General features: G+C 42.0%; 1 protein-coding gene across 1 annotated transcript in view; it reads right to left on the bottom strand.

The window, feature by feature from the left end:
- Positions 1-22,523, bottom strand: part of LOC306982296 (copine-8-like) — a 209,336-nt gene that overhangs the window by 172,376 nt on the left and 14,437 nt on the right. Inside the window, exon 2 of the mRNA XM_079582198.1 lies at positions 21,179-21,255. Within this exon, the coding sequence (XP_079438324.1) occupies positions 21,179-21,255 (77 nt within the window). The remainder of the gene's footprint in view (positions 1-21,178; positions 21,256-22,523) is intronic.

The following is a 22,523-nucleotide window of genomic DNA, read 5'->3' as shown; positions in this document are numbered from 1 at the left end:
GCAAGATGAAGATAACCAACTGTAAACAATATACAACAATAACAACAATCATTATGAACCTATGAAATGATCAAACAATTCATTAGGAAGATCTCACACACAACCTATGTTAACACTGACAGCTTCTACTCTACGTCTGAAGAATAAACTCGCCTCCTCATCTCTTTTGTTGACCGTAAATCCTTGAATCAGTTTCATTTTCACTCTTTACATTCCACTTAAGTTTACTGCACATGACCCTCATATTGTTCTATTATCTGTGTTAGCGTCACAGCGCCTCACACAGGCCTGGAAGATGAATTGCGCCGTCGACCCATGTGGACGCACACATTTACTCGTGCTTACAAAGAAAGTTTCTGAAAATATAACCGTTTTGTCTTCGTGTGGATTTAGTCTAAAACCTTGTGTCGGAGGAAGTCTCTGTGAAATGATCACACAGAGATCTGATATGCAGATCATTCCCCAAGGAAGCGCTGGTGTAAAGGTTTTCAGTATTTCCTCCACAATACGTCAGGTGCATGTGTCATAGCCCTCAAAAGTCAGCTGTATAGGCGCATGGCGTGACCATTTTCTGTATTTATCCAACGCTGCAACGCCGCCGTTCCCCAAAACACGGCCGGAGTTTGGTCTCTCGTGCCACTTTAAGAACTGCTACTCTTGTGGAATTTTCGAGCCAAGTCAGTGCCTCTCAAACTGCCGATCATGTCCCGCTGGTGGTGCTTAAGACGTTAACGACTCTGGCCTTCGCTGAGTCTTTGGGCAAACTCCCCGTTAGTGCTCCACAAATATTCTCACCTCCCAAGTCCTTGGTCTCCTGTGCGCCTCGGTTGGAACTAGGTCAGGTTTAAACGCTCGAAACGCTGACGCAAAACTCTGCAAAACCGAACCACTTATTTTTCAAAGAGATCATTGTGTTAAAAAAAAAAAAAAGAAGAAGAAAGTTGCTGAGGAGACGGTGCATTTTAACAAGGCTGTAGGTAGCGTTTTCATATCTTATCCAAACGATTTTATGCTAAAAAGTGAGAAGTAATTTACAAGTTTTTTTGAGACGCTGCAGTACAGGAGGGGTGAGGTGAGGACGACACAATCTCCTCCTCTCATCCATTCTCCTTATCGATCCGGTGCTTCAGCGGTACGCATGGACAAACATGGGTAATGAATATTAAAATCAAAGATCATGTTCCTTTAATGTCATTCACAGGCTGTTGGTTAAATCTTTCTAGCTTGAGGTTGGGTAGAAGCACAGTTCCACACACCAACGCGACTCTTCAGCACCGATAAGAGGACCTGAAGGCTGGAGCTTATCATTTCAGGTGGACCGGGGCTGTTATGACACCTGGTTTCTGCTTCCATCCCTACTCAGACTGTTCCCAAAGTGAGCGCTGGACCCCCATGCTGAAATCTTTGCACTGGATTTAATTTTCCAGCCCTACATGGTCAGGCTCCTACATACATTTCTACAGCTCAGCTCGGAGCCAGAGGTCGTCTGGACGGCACTTACTGATGGTTTCTTGTACCTGCTTTAAAACTCGGGAAGAAGAAGACCTTTATTTATATAGCGCCTTTCACAGATAGAGTCACAAGGCGCTTTACATGGGACAGTTGTACATTCACTCCATGCTCAGTGGTGATGAGCTCAGTTTGTAGCTTCAGACTGACAGAAGCGCTGTCATCATTCATCCTTGTCTATTGTACATGTTTCTAGTGGTAGGTGAACCCGGAGTACCCGGAGAAAACACGGGGAGAACATGCAAACCAGTGTTAATTTCGTCGACTAAAATGTTTAGTCTTAATTTTAGTCAAAGGGATTTTTTTGCCGACTAAAATTGGACTAAAACTAAATTAAAAGTTTCTCATGAGACTAAAACTATGACTAAAATGTCCAGATATTTTAGTCGACTAAAATTAGACTACATAAAAATGAAAAGAATAGACTAAATTCAGCCAAACTTCTATTGAGGTCTGAAAAAGCCTCAGATCATTAAAAATCACTGCCAAATGAACACGTCTGAGCTTTATCATGTGGAAGCAGCTCCATGAAGCAGAGGAACAAGATTAAATATGATTATAATGAATATTATAAATGCAAAGTCGACTAAATTAGTCTTCATTAGCTAGAAGCTCTCGCTTCTAGCTGTGAAGCGAGAGCGCTAACCGCTGCGCTACCGTGCCGCTGCGCTACCGTGCCGCCCTGATCTTGATCTTTCAAAGCCGACCTGTGCTCTCTGGACACAGTAGATGCCTTCAGGAAGCACCTCTATATACTGTTTTGAATATGTTTTACTACTGTGAAACACTTTGTGAAATCGACTCTGTGCATAACTTCAAATCATAACAACGCCGACCCACGAAGTGACTTCCTGTTTCAGTCCAGCACGCCAAAATAAAAGCACACAGCTCGTCTCATCGATTCGTTCAGTTGAACTAATGAATAAGATAAGATGAATAAGATGGTGCTTTTATTTTAGTGTGCTGGATCGAAACAGGAAATCACTTCTTGGGCGGGGTTGTTATGCTTTGAAGTTACGCACAGAGTCAATTGTCTGTGAAAAGCGCTATACAAACAAGTGTATTTACTTTCTTACTTCTGGATGTTGCGTTTTATGTCATTTTTGCTGCTAAATAATAACTAATTAATTTGAATCTTTTAATAGAGAAAATTATTATCATTTGGGGACCCCGTGAGAATTTTGCATCGACATGGGGGCAGCGATGTCCTGGACTTTGAGAATAGCTTTTCAAATGAAAGTATATAAAACAAATAGAAAGTTAGCTGGTATTAGCATAGCATATGAACGTAGCTTACCCTCACAGTTCGTGTTTTAGCTGCTTCTTTCCTCTAATTTCTGCCTTGGCTTATCTGAATAACTTCATGAACTCCACCAAAAGGCAGTATTCGTCCACAGTGTTTCATTCATCGTGTCTCATGAAACTTTCTTTGCCATTCCATCAAAGGCTCGTGGCAAATAAGAGTCGAGAGAGCAGTTTTCCTTCTAGTGTCGCATTCAGACCGAACACATTTACATGTTATCCCTATGCCAGGGTGCGCTAAGGAGCGAATGAACGGCTGGCGGTGCGATTGATGAGAGTAGAGCGTGGTGATGAGGGCGAGCAGAATGACTGGAACGGAACGAATGTGGGGAAGGGGCGTTTGGCTCGCGAATCGGTAAAGTGACTCTGCAATTTCGCCTCATCGCTTGAGTTGAAAAATCCAAACTTTTTGATAAATTCGCGGCACGTTGACCAATCAAAAGACAGAGCTCTTTTTGTGACGTGAGCACAACATGCCGATCAGAGCGGCCAGGGAGCGGGAGGATGAGGGGGGAAGTCCCCAGACGGGGTTTTGATCTACGGGCGCCGCTCCTCTCTGTGTGTAAACCACAGCACTCATATCCCCGACATCTTCTGTATGTAACCTCAAATTACCCAGATTCTGATAGAGGAAAGTGCATTGATGAATGTCTGTAAACCAGAAAAAACTCAAAGACTGGGATTATAATACCATCGCCTTATTTATTGACATGGCTGGATGTTTTCACGTTGAAAATACAGACACGATAAAGCTGTATTGGGCAGAGAGAGAGAATCAGAGGCTGTCAGTGCTCATGAGATGGGGCTGAGGGCCGCTTTTTACTGTAGTCTCCCCCAGGGAGAGCTCACAGACACCGGGGGCAGCGGTTAGCCGGGAAAGCTGAGCTGCATGTCCAGAGAAACTAGCCGGTACAAGAGGCTTCAGTGTCCGGAGAAGCAAGGACGCCTGCACCGGAGCTGGAGGCTGCAGAGCGGGTAGTGTGTGGCTGAGTGTCCGCTGAAGGCAGGAGGGGAAGCGGGAAGACACAAGCGCCAACGGTAGGGAGTCGGAGCAGTTAAAGTTTTATATTTATCAGCTACACAACTTTTCTAGTGCTAGATCAACGAGCATTAAGGGGAGACACTACAGGCAAAACTAAATTTTTTCAGTTTTCAGGTTTTGGGCCAAATTGGTCTCTGAACATACAAGCTTTCACCCGGAAACAGAAAACATGCCTAATCTTCACAATAACATGTTTAAATATTGCGCTGATTCAATGTTTGCCCATAGACTTATATGGGAGAACACAATTTCATGGGCCTTTTTCTCAGAACACATTTTTCTGTCATTGTGGCGACACTATGTCCACGTCAGTCGGACCTAAAGACTTCACATTTTCCAGCCTTGGACTGAACAATATTTGGAAGATTTTTTCAGAGGGATTTTTTATTATTTAATCCCTAAGCCCCATTTATTGAGTTTTGAATGTCAAAAAATAAGGCGAAAATTACATTTTTACACATTTTTCCACTAAAAAACAGCTTATTTTAAAACTAAACAAGAAATCCAAAATCCCCTCTGAAAAAGTCCCTCCTAACCCTCTGATACAGTCTTGGCAACTCATTTATCAATAAAATTAAACCATACATTTGAATGTAGCTCTATCCATTATTCAGATTTCGTCGCCGAAAAGATGTGAAATTTGGGGCATTTTTAGGCATAAAACACCTTGTTCTTATATGAAAAGATAAAATAACAGAAAACTTGCAATGTATTTTTTTTCTCGCATTCATGCCAGTGATCTACAGCATAAGTTTCAAATTGATATCTGTAAATATACATTTTTTCCCCTATTCACCTGCAGTGTCTCGCCTTAAACAATAATCTGAACAAAATAAGCGAGAGCAGCCTATTCAGCACTTGACCCTGAATGTGGAGGAAATAAATAAATCGGTAATTGAACTGCGCAGGCGTAGTCGATGCCTAGAGGCGCAGTGGAGGCGAATTTAGTCTGGTGACAGGAGCGGGTAATCCCTGCGATAGAAGCGAGTGACCCGAGTGAGTGATGCGATTTTTTTGCCTCCATCATAAGCAAAAGCCCCTCAATATTGAGATTTGAAGGCAAAACTTGTTGCTAGACTCAAAACGGCATTTTCGCTGAATCTGAAACTCCCTGTGAGCCCAAAAAGCACCCGTCGCACCGTCTGACAAATGTCACCAGCCGGATTTGTTGCAGCCTCCATTCCCCCAGAAGTCATTCTCCGTCACATGCGAGCGCGACAATGGGGCCAGTTGGAAGTAGCCGGTCTCCCGCTGAAGGCCTCTGTCACAGGAGGAGGGTCGCTGAGAGGGGCGTTTGGTGGATGGTAGATGACAGAGGGAGAAAACGGAGCTGCACCTGGGCTTGCAGATTGGCTAAATTGAATCTTTGAGGGGATATCATTTGGGATTTTCTTGTGTTGTTCGGCGCTTGGTGAAGACGGCGGGGGACGGGAGCGTTCTGCTGACACACGCTCGGTCAGATTCAAGCGTGGAAAGTGGTTTAGGGAAGTCCAACTGGGGATGCTGAGATATTGGTTTGGGAAATTAAATAAAGAAATGGCGGAAAATATGTTTGTCAAATTTGAGATTTGCTGAATGAAGCTGAAATGTAACTTTTACATGACTGACAGGGGAAATGGAGGCGAGATGCTGCAGGTGGTTAGGGAGAAAAGCAAATGGCCAATATTGCCCATACTTTCAGCGACGAAATCTAAATGGACATAGCCAGGATTAAATTAATGGTTTTATTTTGTTGATTTGGATGATATTTGGATCTTAGTTTTTGAATCAGCTATTTGTAAGGGGAAACAAAATCTAAATTCACCTTGTTTTTGGGGTTAAAAGCTCAATACAGGGTCGGCCCTGGGCATTGGTGACCTAGGCGACACCATCTGCTGGAAGGGGTGCTGAAATTTGCTTTCATTTTCTCAATCTCATGAGGTCCTACTCCTTCTACAACTTCACTGACTTTCAGACATAACTTTGGAACAGAAATGGATCAAGACTGTTGGTCTGTTTGTGCCAAAAAACAAGAAAGTTTAAGCTTGACATGGCCTCCCTGATCCTCCTACACCTCCAGGGAGCTATAAGCAATATCGTGGTGAAAATTCACACATTTGCATGAGAAGTGAAGGCTCTTCTGTTAAAGGAATAGGCCACCGTTTTTACATACTAAGATATGTTCTTACCTTACTTTAGACGTGTTAATATATCCCCGTCTGGTCTTTGTCCGTGCGCTCTGCCAGGCAAACGGAGCACATACGCAGCCTCTCCCACATGTCATATAGCTCCGAAAAAGCTCACGATAGAAGCTACCAAGCTCGTTTTACTCCTCGTATCATTACGCCTCACAATATAGTCCCCCTTTTTCTTTGCTTATAAAATCGACATGTTACATTTCTGTGTAAATATACTTCGCATGAAAACACTTCACGTAACTTTATTTAAATAGGGAACACGTGGAAGAGCTTGGTAGCTTCTATCGTGAGCTTTTTTGGAGCTATATGACATGTGGGAGAGGCTGCGTATGTGCTCCGTTTGCGTGACAGAGCGCACGGACAAAGACCAGACGGGGATATATTAACTCGACTAAAGTGAGGTAAGAACATATTTTAGTATGTAAAAACGGTGGCCTATTCCTTTAAGCCACAGCGGTAACCAAATATTCACATACACTTCATAAAAAGACACATTTGCATTTTTGTCTCACTGTTTGACATGAAGAAAGAATTAACTTATATTTTCTTTAGGTCAATAAGAATTTTACAAATTATGTCTATTTGTCAAATGCCAGAAAAATGCGGTATACCTTTTTTTAAGAAATGTTTTTGTTACTTTTTACAAAGTCAGAAGTTTACACTAAGATTACTATAACTTTATAGAATTTGGGAAAGCCCAGATGTCATGACCTTGGAAGCTCAAGTCTGGTTGCAATTTCAAGACAGTTGAAGATGCCAGGTACATTAGTTCAAACTATGATGTAAATGTCCAGTCATCACACAGATCAGAAAGAAGGCGGGTTCTGTGTCCCTGAGAGGAACGTGCTGTGTCTGAAATGTGAATATCAACCCAAGAACAAAAGCAAAAGAACTGGTGAAGATGCTGAACCTGGTAAGAGTTTGTCATTATCCAGAGTGAAACAAGTCCTGTACCGACATGGGCGGAAAGGGGACTCTGCCAGGAAGAAGCTCTTATTCCAAAAGAAACATCAAAAAGACAGTCTGGAGTTTGCAAAAGCACACATAAAGACTATGGATAAAGGCTTTATTTTTTGGAGACGCATGATGTGGTCTGAGAGGGGAAAAAATGTAATTGTTTGGCCATAATGTCCATTGTCACGTTTGGAGGAAACATCATCCCAACTGTGAAATACAGGGGGGCAGCATCATGCTGTGGGGTTGTTTTGCTGCGGGAGGGACTGGTGCACTTCACAAAATAGATGACATCATGAAGAAAGAACTCTATGTGGAAATATTGGAGCAACATCTCAGGACATCAGCCAGGACGGTAAAGCTTGGGCACAGATGGGTCTTCCAAATGGACAATGACCCAAAGCACATGGCCAATACTGGTTACAAAGTGGCTTAAGGAAAACTAAAGTGGTCATGAAAAAGTCCTGATCTCAATCCAGTTGAAAATGTATGGGCAGAGCTAAAAGGAGATGTGTTTAGGAGTCGCACTAATTCAACATCTCTCCACACATTGTTAGGGGACGTTGTGACTTCAAAGGCCGCTTTTTCCCGAAATGCTAAATTCTCATTCTGTGGCTCTGGGAAACAAAGAAAACCTGAACGAAATCCCACAAAACAATAAGAAAAAACTCTCTCTGAAGTACAAAGAAATCCACTGACATCACACGCAATTATCTTCACTGCACTGTTCTGTTGGGGGAAATAAGCCACTTTTTTTTTTTCCTCCAGATTGCTTAAAATAACAACTTTTTATTTTGCTTTCTGACAGTTCATTTCGAACGTGTTACCCGCAGTAATTTGGTCTTACCTCATGCGAGAGCCCGGGTAAACAAACGCCAATTACACCAGATTTGAATGGTTACACTTTTCGCAGAACTGTCACAAGCCTTAATCACGACAGACTCTGGGCTTTTGAGATTTTCCCCGCGGTGAATACATTATCATCGTTGAAAAATATTTACCATAAAATCGCTTGTGTTGCTGTGGCAGAGAAAAGAAATGCGTAGAACCACAGCACTGTTCGATAATCAACCCCCAAAACGATGAGATTTATTTTTTCCCATTAATGATATTGGAGCTGTTCCATAGGCCTGTAAAGCAATAATATGTATGCTAATGTACGACGAAGTCTCGTTTACAGCCAAACAAACCGCCCTTCAACCCTTTGGGCCAATAAATATTCAGCAAACCTGTTAGAGAACGGCCCAAAAGCCTGCTACAAATCTGATTCATTTCTCACACCAGCGGCTAACAGCGCATTTTACGCTGCTGTGTCAACAATCAGACAAACACAGGGGGAGCATACCGAATCCAAACACCAAATCCCGAAGCGCGCGCATATGCTCGGCCCGTTAAGGCAAAGACGTGCGGAAATCCTGCTGAAATGTGTCAAAATTGTTTACGAGCGAACATCTGGCCACGCACGCCATACTGCCGCGACTACGGTGGAGCAGACGTGAGCGGGTTTGTGAATGCTGTTTAGGCGTTCTAGCTTATTTAGGTCCCGATCTGACATGATTTTTAAGAGTATAGTATGCTATTGTACATAAAATAACTTGGCGTGATAATATATTGTAGACCTATTGCATACTACAGTACTAAAACCAACTTCAGTCTATTACAGGCCTTTCTATAAACACGTAAATACATTTTAGAAGGTACCGTTTTTACATACTGAGATATGTTCTTACCTTAGCTTTGACAAGTTCTTTAGGACCTGTCTGATCTTCACCCGTGCCTTCAGTCACGTAAACACAGCGCAGACGGCGTTAGCATTTAGCCTCTCCCTCTCTCCACTATAGCTTCAAAACAGGTCAAGATAGAAGCTAACAAGCTCTTCCACGTTTTCCCTATTTAAATATGGTTACGTGAAGTGTTCCACTACAAAGTATAATTACACAAAATTAAACAATGTGGATTTTCTAAGCGGATAAAAGGGGGGACTGTATTGTAAGGCGTAATACAATACAAACTACTAATACCAGGAGTAGTTTGGCATCCGAGCTGTAAAGTGAAGATATTACTGCGCGGATTTCGGTCTTAAAGAACTCGTCAAAGCTAAGGCAAGAACATATCTCAGTATGTAAAAACGGTGGCCTATTCCTTTAAGGCTAAAATAGACCAATAAGTTCTAGAATTGCAGCCTTTTAAGTCCTTCAAAATCGACAGATGAAGAGGCACCAAGAGCCCCCCCACACCTGCAGCACAGTGGAGGCGTCACAAGGGGAGCAAAAGGAAACGAAAAAGGCATAAATCCTACTATTGTCCTGGCTGATGGGAGAATAAAACAGACTGTTGTGGAGCGGAGGGAGCTGCGCAGGAGGAAGAGGAAGGAGGAGGGGGAGGAGCTGACCAGTGCGGGACCTCCACCAGGCGGTGCACCGTTTCAGAGGATCAGAGGAGACTGAAGGCGGCCAGCCCGGTTTCCTGCTACGGTTTCCCCGACCTCCAAAAACATGCTGGTCAGGTTGGCTCACAGTGGCGGCGCGGCTCAGTCGCAGTGGCTCAGGACTAACACCTGAACACTATTTCGTTGTACGGTTGTAGGGAGGTAAAGCTTGAAATCAATGTGTGCTTGTATTACAAGTACAAATAAGGTATTAATCAGTGTTAATTTTGACAACATATTTTAATTTAGTTTTAGTCTTAGTCTTTTGACGAAAATGTAATTCGATTTTAGTCAAGTTTTAGTCAAAAAAATATCTTCAATTTCAAAGTTCGACTAAAACTTCAAAGTTTTAGTCGACTAAAATTGCAAGTAAATTTAGTCGACTAAATTTAAGACGAATTTAGTCGACTTTGCATTTATAATATTCATTATAATCATATTTAATCTTGTTCCTCTGCTTCATGGAGCTGCTCCACATGAACAAAGCTCAGAGCTGATCCTTTAGCAGTGAATTTAAATGATCTGAGGCTCTTTCAGAGATAAAAGGTTGGATGATTTTAGTCTCTCCCTTTCATTTTTATTTAGTCTTATTTTTGTCGACTAAAATATCTGGACATTATAGTCACAGTTTTAGTCTCATGAGGAACTTTTAATTTAGTTTTAGTCCAATTTTAGTCGTCAAAAATATCACTTTGACTAAAATCAAGATTAAATATTTTGGTCGACGAAATTAACACTGTTATTAATACGCATTAGTAGGCGCATTGAGTTGCTTTATGTGCGAAATGCGCAGTATAAATAAACATGCCTTTCTTATAATTAATAGGCCATGACTAATATGCTTTTATAGATATTAATAAGCTGCTTATTATACTATTATGTATCAACATACTGATAGGCCATTATTAATGTGTATATTCATTGCCTACCCTAATACTAACCTTAACCCTAACCTTAAACAGATTACTAATACACCTTAATAAAAATACCATAATACAACATACAAACATTATGCTGTTTCATTGTGATGGGAGCAGGTGCACGTTGGGGATGATAATGTAGTGGGCTAAGCATTCGTCTAGGAGCCAGAGGGTGGACAGTTTCAATCCCACCCAGGTACACTCAGAACACCGGGGACACCAATATGGGTGTGAGTACTCCTATAAAATTTTGTGGGTGTGACTTAATATTCCTTCCTTCATCACACTGTACGGCTCGTGAACAAAAAGACTAGATCCGAGTGGTCAGAATGAGTTTCCTCCGAAGTGTGGCCAGAGGAGCCAATCAAATTTGGATTCAATTGAAAAATTCCTCTGAAAACAACTCCCAAAATACTGTGATGTACAAAACTGGAGAAGTTGGTGCCTGTGGGTGCAACTAAAGTATAGATGATGTTGCAAGAGTGTAATAAAAACAAACTGTGCTCCAAAGTTTTGCAATATCTGGTGCACTAGTGAAGATCCCCCCACGGACTATGGCAGTTAGTATCGATACACTCATATGCATTTTAAATGTGCTTTATAAATAAAATTGACATTGACATTGACAAAGACAGTTTGGAGTTTGCAAAAGCACACATAAAGACAATGGATAAAGACTTTATGTGTGGTCTGACAGGGAAAATCGTCACGGTTGGAGGAAGAAGCCTGAGAAAACCACCCCGACTGTGAAATACAGGGGGGCAGCATCATGCTGTGGGGTTGTTTTGCTGTGGGAGGGATTGGTGCACTTCACAAAATAGATGACATCATGAAAAAAGAACTCTATGTGGAAATATTGGAGCAACATCTCAGGACATCAGCCAGGACGGTAAAGCTTGGGCACAGATGGGTCTTCCAAATGGACAATGACCCAAAGCACATGGCCAATACTGGTTACAAAGTGGCTTAAGGAAAACAAAGTCAATGTTTTGAAGTGGTCATCACAAAGTCCTGATCTCAATCCAGTTGAAAATGTATGGGTAGAGCTGAAAAGGAGATGTGAAGTGAAGATACACCGATTATGCACCGTTGTTTAGGAAGTGGAGGCTACGGTGTTCTGAACAGGTGTGAGAAAAGGCGATGTTGTCGTGATTTCCAGACAAAATCCGAACGTGGGACCATGGGCTTAGTCTTTACTTTGGCTACATTTGTCAAAACCGCTGTTTCTTCTTCAGATCGGGGCTGTGATGTGCTCGTTCTTTCCCCTTGCATTCTCCATTCAGGAGGAACTGCGGGATGAAAACACGCGGCGTTTGAAGCCGGATAAAACAGAAGAAGCCTGTGTTTCCTCAGGATCAAACGTGAACACCTCTCGCTCTGGCACAAGGGGACTGCCATTCCCACGTTTGGGGCACAGAGGGAGGAGAATGGAAGACCGGAGAATGAAACAAACACGGACAAATGAGACAAAGGCCTTACGTTTTTTCCTTTTTGTTTTAGAGTGATTGATTGAACAGTGTTTGGTGTTTTGTCTTACTCGTCTCTCGGTGTGCACAAAGCTCCCATTTTGACAACTGAGGGGTTCAAGACATGCACGAAATAGTGAGTGCAAGCTGGAAAAAAAAATACTATTTTGGGGTCATTGTGCACCTAATGTACCATTTGAAATTGCTTGTATGACAGTGTAAGGGCCCCAAGTCTGTGTAAATGTTGCTGCCGATCCACTTTTGCACATGAGGAAATGCTTGGTTAATGACCCCCAAAGTGTGCTCCCGACCTGAGAGTCTTTGAGAATCTAACAAACAAACAAGCAAACAAATGCATGGAGAGTTTAGGAGGATGTTTCAAACAAGAAAAAGTGTAGAACTGAATAAGATGTTTTCAGAGGGGATTTTGGATCTTACTCTTTGTTTTTTTAATCTATCTTAAAGGGGCTAGATGCAAGTTCACCATTTTATACTCACTACTGCCACCTCAGGTCATACGTGTAACAGCACCTTCTATATTAAGGTGGTGCATGACGGACCCGAATTAACACCTTTTTGAGTGACAGTGCAGGATTTTAGAGGCAGTTGTGGTGAACAGCTCATTCTACACATTAGGACATGGTTGGAACATGTAGGGGGAGGAAAATACATTATTTTAACATTTTTAAACTCCATATAGTCCCTTTAATGTAACGTCAGTGCATTCGCGTGTATGTTTCTCCAGTCTCTCGCAAATGTCTCCCATAAAGGAAATGACCATATTTGGATTGCGGCGTCATCTTGGTCGCCTTTCATGCTAAACGTGCATACAAAACATGTCAATATTTGTGAATGAATGACCGTGGGAAATTCTTGGAAATCTCTGGCTGGTTAGCAACAAAACGTCCTCTTCTGTTCTCTGAGGTTAAAACTAAGTTGTTATGGGAGGCGACTGGTGGGGTTTGGCGATGGCAGTTGACGATGTTAACAGTGAATCATTGTGATGGACGATGATATCGGGGGGTTTGATGCGTGCTGAGAATTAATGGTATTGGCATTCGTATTTTTTTTTGGCCCTTTGTGACCGTATATGATCTTTCGCAATGCGACATCAGTCTGAATGGCCAGGTTGCATTTATCTGACATAAACGGGAGCGCACGGGGAAACTACACGTGCACTGAATGATGAACTCAGTGTGTGTGAAGCCGCTCACCTCCCCCTCTTCACGGCTGAAATCCAAAGCAGCATGTTTCTCGTTAAAGACATTGCCGTCTCTGCTCCACAAAAGTCCACAGTCCATAAAACTGTCTCTCTTCCTTCTCAAAATGATTCGGTTATTGATGTCCTCGCTCCATTAGCTTCCTAAAACTTTTACATTGCCAGATCCGCTGCGCTTCTTTCTGTTTACTTCCTCAAACAGCAGAGCGTGAACGACCATTCAAAATATATATAGATCAATATACAGTAAGGGACTATATAGAGTTTAAAAATGTTAAAATTATGTATTTTCCTTCCCCTACATGTTCCAACCATGTCCTAATGAGTAGAATGAGCCGAAGTGCCGTCATGCCCAAGCTTAATATAGAAGCTGCAGTTACGCATAAGACCTGAGGTGGCAGTAGTGAGCATAAAACAACCAACTTGCATCTAGCCCCTTTAAGCCTATCTGCAGGGCAATCCCTGTTTTTAGATTTACAAGGCCTACAGAAGATCAGTGCGTGGCATCTAGGGCTGAAACGACTAATCGATTAATCGACGACTAATCGATTATTGAAAGAGTCGACAACTATTTTAGTAATCGATTAATCGTTTTCTGGCTCACACAGACTAAAATGGAGCAAAAATGACCAAAAAAATGTAGTATTTTTGATGAAAACCTACTTTGATTTTATATTTAGGGTCTTTAGTGTAGTTTGTACAATGTCAATTTCATGAATAGAGCCTTCAAAAAACATTTCCCTTTAGTTTACTCCATCAGCACTTCCTTAACCCCCGCCTGAACCGAGAGGATCTTTTTCCTCACGTCATCAGATTTTTTTTCCATCATTTTTTTGTTGGGTATTCAACTCATTTTTGTAACTTTTTTGTCATTTTTTTTGGTCATTTTTTTGTCATTTTTTTGTCAATTTTTTATCACATTTTTGTCAATTTTTTTGTCTTTTTTTGTCAATTTTTTATCACATTTTTGTCATTTTTTTGTCACATTTTTTTTCATTTTTTCGTCAATTTTTTATCAAATTTTTGTCATTTTTTGTCATTTTTTGTCACATTTTGTCATTTTTTTGTCACATTTTTTTCATTTTTTCGTCAATTTTTTATCAAATTTTTGTAATTTTTTTGTCACATTTTTTTAATTTTTTCGTCATTTTTTTATCAATTTTTTGTCATTTTTTTGTCACATTTTGTCACATTTTTTCGTAAATTTTTTGTCAATTTCTTTTGACACTTTTGACACTTTTCCATCAATTTTTCATCACTTTTTTGTCAACGTCTTCTCACTTTTTTGTCACATTTCCATCATTGTCTCAGTTTTGTTGCTATTTTCACAGCTTTTTTTCCAGAAGCTTTTGGACTGGGGTAAAGCCAAACTGGAGAAACTGTGCTTGGTTCAGGTGGGAGTTAAGGGGTTTCAACAGTGCGACTTAAGCTATAATGTGATTAAAAAAAAAAAAATGAAAAAATGAAACTTTACTACACCATTCACAGCCAAGCAATTAATCGATTAATCGTAAAAATGATCGTTAGTTGCAGCCCTAGTGGCATCCCAATGGTGGCTCTCCGTATGGATGACTAATAAAAATCTCAACATTGTCCATTGCATGAAAAGTCAGAGTTTTCACCTGCTGCGCCTCGCCTTGAAGAATTCCATTCTCCTCCTTAAAGTCCGACAGAAAGAACTCTCTGTAGACACATCGCGTCTCCTTTGTCCAGCACCGGCGCTTGTGTGTTGCTCTCTTTCTTATGTAAATGCCCGTGTTGTACCTGTAATGAGCCTCCCCCCTCTTTCATGCCGCTCGCTGGCCTCCTCTGTGACTGCCTCGCCGACGATTAGGAGCAAAATGTTTTATGGAGATTAAAGGCAAAACAAATTAGCTTTGAGAAAACAGGGCGGAAATCATTATTGGGCTTTTATGTGTCATCTGCTAACGATGATGTATGTAATTATGGGCTATTACTGCAAACAACAAAAGCGTTCTTTATTAGAATGACAGACAGCGCGGACATAAACAATATTACAGCGAGAAGGTCTTTGGTTTGATTCCCATATTGTGTGGCGGCTTTCTGTGTGTATATTGCATGTCGGCATGGGTCTTGTTTACAGATAGACCTAAACCATGTAGAGTAGATTGACCCCACAGCTACGTTAGAGTACTCAGATGCGCTTTACATTGTCCTATCTCACGGACAGGACATACTTTGTTGAAATTGGGAGCGAAATGGCAGTTTCGCTCCCAATTTCTTGTGGAGTCCCCCAGGTGTCAATCCTCGGACCGCTCTTATTCAATCTTTATATGCCTCCATTGGGCCGGGACCTGAACCATTTTCTCCAATTTTGACTTCACCAAATGTAAAAGCTTCTTGACTGGAGCTTACAGCCTATAGGTCAGTGCAACGTCTCATTTGAAAGCTAAGACCTACAAAACTGATCTAACATTTTTCCACTTTTTTGCCGCTTGTTTGTCTTTTCAGCATTCGTTGCTTTTTTTTTTTGCTATATTTTTGACTGGGGGTTTTGTGACCATTTTGTTGCTTTTTCATAATTTCTTGTCACTTTTTTGTTGCACTTTCAATCTCATTTACATCTCGTTTTTTTCACTCTTTTAACACATTATTCAAGAAGCTTTTAGATTTGGGTAAAGTCAAAATGTGCTCGGTTGAGGCGGGGGTTAAGAGGTTAAACAGGCCACATCAAAGCAATAACATCACCAGCTTTTGATCATCGGAAAGACACTGCCAAGATCAGAGGTATAATGAAAATACCAGACTTCAGAGCGATTAACCCAAGCGTTTGCTTCCAGCAGATTAGACTACTGTCATGTCCTGTTTACTGTTAAAGACAGCTGCAGCACATCCAGAACGCTGCAGCTCAATTCCGGAATACAAACAGGAAATACAACCATATTAGTCCAGTGCTCCGGTCTCTGCACTAGCTTCCTGTCGCTTTAAAACAGCTCTGCTTGCTACAAGTCTCTCCATGGTCTAGCACCAGGGGTTAAAGTGGGCGGGAACAGTCGGGATGGTATTCCCGCACCTTCGCGGGAAAAAAAACAACACATACAAATGTCTGCCTGTGAGATCAATCAATACAATTAAAATACTTGGTCGGGCCAGGGGTAGGAACAGCATTCCAGCCAAAAATCAAACAAACTGAGGCACTCCAAAAGTATAAATATTAAAAAGCCTTTAATTAAACATGGCTGGATTAGCATTTCAGCCCTTTGGGTAGTTTTTCATTGTTAATTTGCTAAAGCTGCTCTGGAGAGAAGTCCACTCTTCAGAGAGAAACTGGAGAAATAATCATAAGATCATCAACAGCTCAGTCCACCTCATGCACACGGGTTTAATGCACCTCAATATAACAGCATTTATCATGAAATTGAAATCATGAACTTTATGGACATAAAGGAATCCATAAATGGAGTCTACTCTTCCCAAGTTTCACCCCGCTTTTCATTTCATATCAATCAGACTCATACTTTTGGTTTTAGAGATTAATTTAGGAAGCATAATGAAGAGAAACATGTTATAAAACGGTTACAAAGTATTTCCTCTGATCCACTGAATCTGTTCCAGTTTAAAACTAACAAGAGAATCATGAATCCAGGCTGTAGTTGAGTCTTTAGAGTCGTCTGGAACCTGTGTCTCCTCCTCACGGCTCAGCGTGATGAGCAGCTACAGACGGAGGAAGAACAGGGGCGGAGCTGACACGGGCAGCAGACGGACTGGGGCCCCACAGCAGAGGGGCCACACAGGGAAACACTTACACAGGATTTTGACAGTACATAAAAACAATAAATAAATTGATTAAATAATATAAGTAGTTTAATTGCAGCTATGAAAATCAGTGTTGCTTTATTCTTTTCTTTTCTTTTTTTTAAGGAAGGCAATCATAATGTAGACAGTTTTGATGTTCACCACTAAGGCTAATTAAAACAGCATATGTTTTGCCTAAAATACACCAGATTGCACTAAATTGTATGTAATTATTCAAACAATTTCACGGGGGAGGACTGGCTGTTGCTCTAACTTTCTGGGAGTATCTCAAACAAGAGCACTTACTTATTTTTAAAATAAATAAATAAAAAGTAATATAAAACACATTCCGTTAGCTACATGTAATATGCACACAGCCTTTCATATATCGACCTAATGTAGCGTTCTGAGTTTTCGAGATTAGAGTTCCACCACCTCACAAAGTCCACTTTGAGCACACATCTCTGACATGTTAGAGCCACATGAACCATCAGCTCTGAGAACTTCCTTACCACACGTACTGCTGTAATGTTTACACGCTCAATGAAATTCAATCATTTTTTCCCCCCAGATCTGTTGAATGATTGAACAAATCTCCAAAGCAATAGAGATATCAAGGAGGCGCGGCAGTCGACGGTTTGATCAATCTGAGCGGCAACAAATGCGCTGACATTTCCGAGCCGTGGAAAATCATTCATCAGTCTTATTATAAACAAACTGAAAACGGCTCCCACTGTGCAAGGGCCTCACCCAAAAGACGAGACCAACAGACTGAATAAACATCCGCGCGGCAGGAGGCGCCATCTACAGCTCATTTAAGCGGTAATGACTTCAATATGTAAATGGTTATTTCAGTCATCGGGACCGGGCATTTCTCATAGTGTATTTACAAGGAAAGGTTCAGACAAACTGCTTGACACTTCATGGCCACAAAACATCTCTATCCAACTAAACTAACTATGAATTGAAAAAAGAAACATTGTCAGAACTCCTGCTTCAGTCTGAGCAGGGAAACTCCCATCTGTCGCCAGCTTGTTATTAACCTGCAAAAAAAGAACCGTGTTTGCTCTTGGAGCTTTGACCAAACATGCAGACGACCTCACGCTGACAGAACTTGTGATGGGCTCAATGCCTGGTCTGATGCAGAGGGCTCTGGACTGTGGATGAGTGGGGTCAGGAGTTTGCCCTGGCAGTCAGACTAAGGACATGCTGGTCGGTGCTAGGAGAGAGTCTAGCATCCCCTGCCCTGAAGTCGGTGGTCAGGCAGTAAGCAGAGTCACCACCTTCAAGCTGACGTAACCTGGGCGTTATTTTTGACAGCGGTATGATCTTTGACAAGCAGATAGGTGCAGTTTGGAAAGCGAGCTTTTACCAGCTAAGGCTCCTCAGTAAGATCAAGTCTTTCTTGTCCCGAGCTGACCTTGAAAAGGCCATCCATGCCTTCATCAGCTCGAGGATAGACGACTGTAACGCCCTCTACACTGGACTTAACCAATCACTCCTCAATCGGCTTCAACTGGTACAAAACGCAGCGGCTCGTCTCCTCTCCAACACCTCCAGACGCTCACACATCAGCCCAGTCCGCTCTCTCCACTGGCTCCCGGTGGTGTTTAAGGTGAACTTTAAGGTCCTGATGTTTGTGTTCAAGGCCATCAATGGTCTGGCCCCGGCCGACCTCGCCGAATCAGTAACGGTCTACGAACCAGCCAGAACTCTGCGCTCCTCTGAACACACCTCCCTCGTCACTCCCAAGTTCAAATACAAAAAGTTTGGAGACCGGTCATTTGCCGCGCAAGGCCCAAAGCTGTGGAACGCACTTCCGGTACAGCTTCGAAACATCACAGAGTTGAGTGTTTTTAAATCACAGTTGAAGACACATCTTTTCAGAAAAGCTTTCGATACAAAGCCACCGACTCCACTGCTGTTTTATGTGTTTTTGTATTTATTGTTGTCTACTGTGATTCTTGTTTTAATCCTGGAAAGCGCTCTGGGCACCTTCTGGTTGTTGTTGGGCGCTATACAAATAAAATTTGATTGACTGATTGATTGCTTGGTGTCCAGATATCATCTGACCTCTCCTGGGATGCTCATGTATGATACATGCTTTCTAAAACACGAACCTGAGAGTGGCCAGAAGAGCTGGACTTCCCTCTGATGTCCTCAAAATGATCTATCTGACTTTCATCAGACCTGTGCTGGAGTATGAGAGTCTTGCGTGGGGCGGTCTCTCTAAGAGCCTGTCCGTGGAACTGGAGCTGGTGCAGAAAAGGTGCTGCAGGATTATTGGCATCCCACCATCCTCCATCCAATCTCTGAGTGAGAGGCGGGACATGGCCGCAGTGTTGTTTTCGTCAACGAAGACGATAACGATATCTTTTCGTTGACGCTCCTTTTTTTAGTGACGATAACGTAACAATGACGAGCTAAAATAAGCTCTTTGGGGACTAGAACATGACGAGACGTTTACGAGTTTACGTCAATGAGACGAGACAAAAATGGGAGAACGTTTTTCGTCAGATCGTTCACAAACAGAGTTTGTGCCGTGCCAATACCGTGGCGTCTGAACGCAGAAAGCACGTTGATGTAGGCTACGTATGTGCAGACAGCGCTGTTGGTAAAAAATAAATAAATCTCGAAGCGATCAGAGGACGAGGAGAGCGGGCGCTTTTGGGAAAAGTCCTGTTCACAGTCGGCCTACCACTTCTGCCAGTGCGTATCGTGGTGTCATCTGTTTGTCAAAAGCTATAGAAAGCCAATAGAAGCTATTATTTATCCCAATTTCCATGACTTATCGAAATTAATTATAACTTCTTATAATGAAACAGACGAAAACTTGACAAAAACCTTTTTAATTTTCGTCTGACTAAAACGTGACTAAAACGATCACATTTTGAAATGACTAAAATGTGACTAAACCTAAATGCATTTTCGACCAAAAGACTAAGACTAAGACTAAAACTAAAAGGGCTGCCAAAAACAACACTGCATGGCCGCACTGCAGACCCTCCAGCATATCCTGAAGGACAGTTCCTCTCCTCTGCACACCTTCATAACTCAGACCCCCTCCATTGAAGACCAGCTCAGGCACCATATGCAGCCATTCCTCGAGCTTTAACGTTGTTTTATGAATCTGATTTATAGACGTTTTGATTTATTTTTTGTATATTGCTGTTTTGATTCTATTGTAATTGACACATTTCAGGTTAAACACTTTGTTCTTTCCTGCTATATCAAAGCTTAATAAACCTAATCCTAAACATTTCCTATTTCATCAATGAGCGATGGAGAAACCCTGCCTTTAAAGCAGCCCACGGTTTGAGAAAAGCTGCGTCGCGCTCCAGTGTGCGATGGACGAGCGTCGGATTACCACTTTGGTGCACGCTGGCCTTTTGTCTCTCCGTCTTTGTCGTACCCGCCGGTCTCATGTGTGTTCATTAACATGCACTGCCACCACCAAAGAAAGAAATCAAAATGTACATCAAGTCTAAACCAGGCCAAACAACAAAGACTCTTGGACACCAGAATCTGCCTACGCACCATGAGATGACCAGAACCAGTTTGAACTAAACGTCTTTCCCACATGCTAAAAAGGAACACCAAGGAGCGTTCTTATTGACTCTTTGTCTTCCAATTTTCACTAACAAAACCAATTCCTGAGCTAAAACGTGTCTCTGTCTGTGTCAGATTAATTCGTCCTCAATCACCAACCAACCGCCAACAATCCGCAGACTTCCAATTCGCATCCCGGTGCCCTCCCATCCACGCTTTGACTTCGAGCGATCGACAAATTAGTGAGAATTAAAGACCTTGGACGTCATAAACGGCGTGAAACGTTTGAAATTTGGAACAAAGCCAAGTGTGGGAAGCTTTGAGGATGTTCCGAGAGAACGGTGGAGGAGGATTTCCTGGACCTCTGTCAAACATGACCGTCTCATCAAAAACGGCTCTTGTTCATCTGCCAAAAAAGCGCAAATTACCTTGAATCAAGCATATTCTGGAGGTTGGAGGAATCCTGTCGAAAACCCTTTTCTCCTGTGAGCTACTTCTACAAAATTAAACGGAGATGACTATAGAAACTTTATATATTTTCCCGTATGTTGGTTGCTCAGATGCTTCCGTGACTTGATAGACTTTTTCACCAAGACGGTCATCAAAACTGACCCATAAAGCTTCTGTAGAATGTTAAAAGCCTATGGGGAAACTACTTTTGGAAGGTCTACAGAGCTGGGTACTCGGAGATACAGGTTGGAGATATCCCGCCATGTGCCAAACTAACAAATCCCCCCCAAAAATGTCACATATTTTGCTCGTAGTCCAAAAAAGAAAAAACCCAAACCCTCGAGGTCTGAATTGGTAACAAAGCCAGCTGTGGTGAGAAATGAGAGCAGATAAACATGGTCTTTACCCGAGAGGTTTCTCCAGGCGACTGGCCGGAGAGCCCACGATCTCCCCCAGAGTGCAGAACATCTGTCCCAGGAAGTCCTGCAGAGGCACGGGAGAACACACAGGGATTACCAGACGGGAAACATTGAACAAGTATTACAAATAATGCAATGTGATGTACTTTGACATACTATTGACAAGCTGCTCGAAGTGGTGATTACGACATATAAACTGGGAGACGAGGAGAATTGTCCAAGTTCAGTTATGAGATGCAGACGGCAATGACGGCCCGCAGTGGAGAAGTGCAGCAAATAATGACTAACAAAACCATTGCATCAGTGACGTAAACGTTGCTGGTTCACGGACATCATTAAAGCACATAAAAAAAAAACACAAATAATATCTGGCGTGAAGAAACGTCCATATATATATAACCATAGAAATCACAGAAATACCTTTAGCCATCTAAGCTTGTTCCTGCAATCATCTGTTAGCCAACAGCTCCCGAACCAGATTTAAATTGAGTGTTCAATACAAATGAATAGGGAAGCTTGGCGTCCATGGTAGCAAATGGTGAGGTATGTTTTGTCCTTTTTATGCTATTTTTACATTATTTCTGTGGTTACTTTATCAGGGAACGATGACTACAAGCCTATTGTGTTAACTTTGAATGTAGACAAGACAGCGGAGAAAATCATAGTGAAAAGGCTTAGTGACTCATTTAACTTTAAAACATTTAGAGAATACATGTGCATATGCTCGACTGGTATAGATTTTAGCTCTGTGTTTAATACGCTTCAATCGGACATCCTTTTGCGTAGGTTAGCTGTGTTAGCCCAGCTTGTTAACACATTGAGTGTCGCGCGGTTTTGGGGATTTAGCTGTAAAGCGCCAACAATCCAGACCACTTTTCATAATATTTGTAGCACCACAGCGTGTTCTATGTTTTAGCTATGAACACATGCTATGGCTCGTTTGAAATGTGAGACTCAAAGCTCTCACAGTTTAATTCTACGTGCCTTGGTTCCTGAGAAATCTGAGCTAAACAGAGGCTAGTTTTGATCAAAATCACAGATTTTTTTCTAGAACCGTAGATAACGGGGGCTTTATGCAACACTCTCCCTTCTGATTAACTCCTCTCTCCTCTCTGGACTGACACTAACGTTATGGGAAGAGGCAAATCCCTAAATATCTCCATTTCAGGACAATTTTCAACAACAACATTGTTGACACCTTTTGAAACACCGCGCGTTATCGATCACTCATTATCGCTTGTGTATTTAAACAGCCTGGTTCTGGGATTGGAGACTTTAACAGGATGTTTCTCAGTCGTCCTTGGACCGATTTTGACCATTTAAAAACTCCCA

Source organism: Gobius niger (assembly GCF_951799975.1).
Source record: "Gobius niger genome assembly, chromosome: 24".
Taxonomy (NCBI): Eukaryota; Metazoa; Chordata; class Actinopteri; order Gobiiformes; family Gobiidae; genus Gobius; species Gobius niger.
This window is presented reverse-complemented; position numbering and strand designations above follow the sequence as displayed.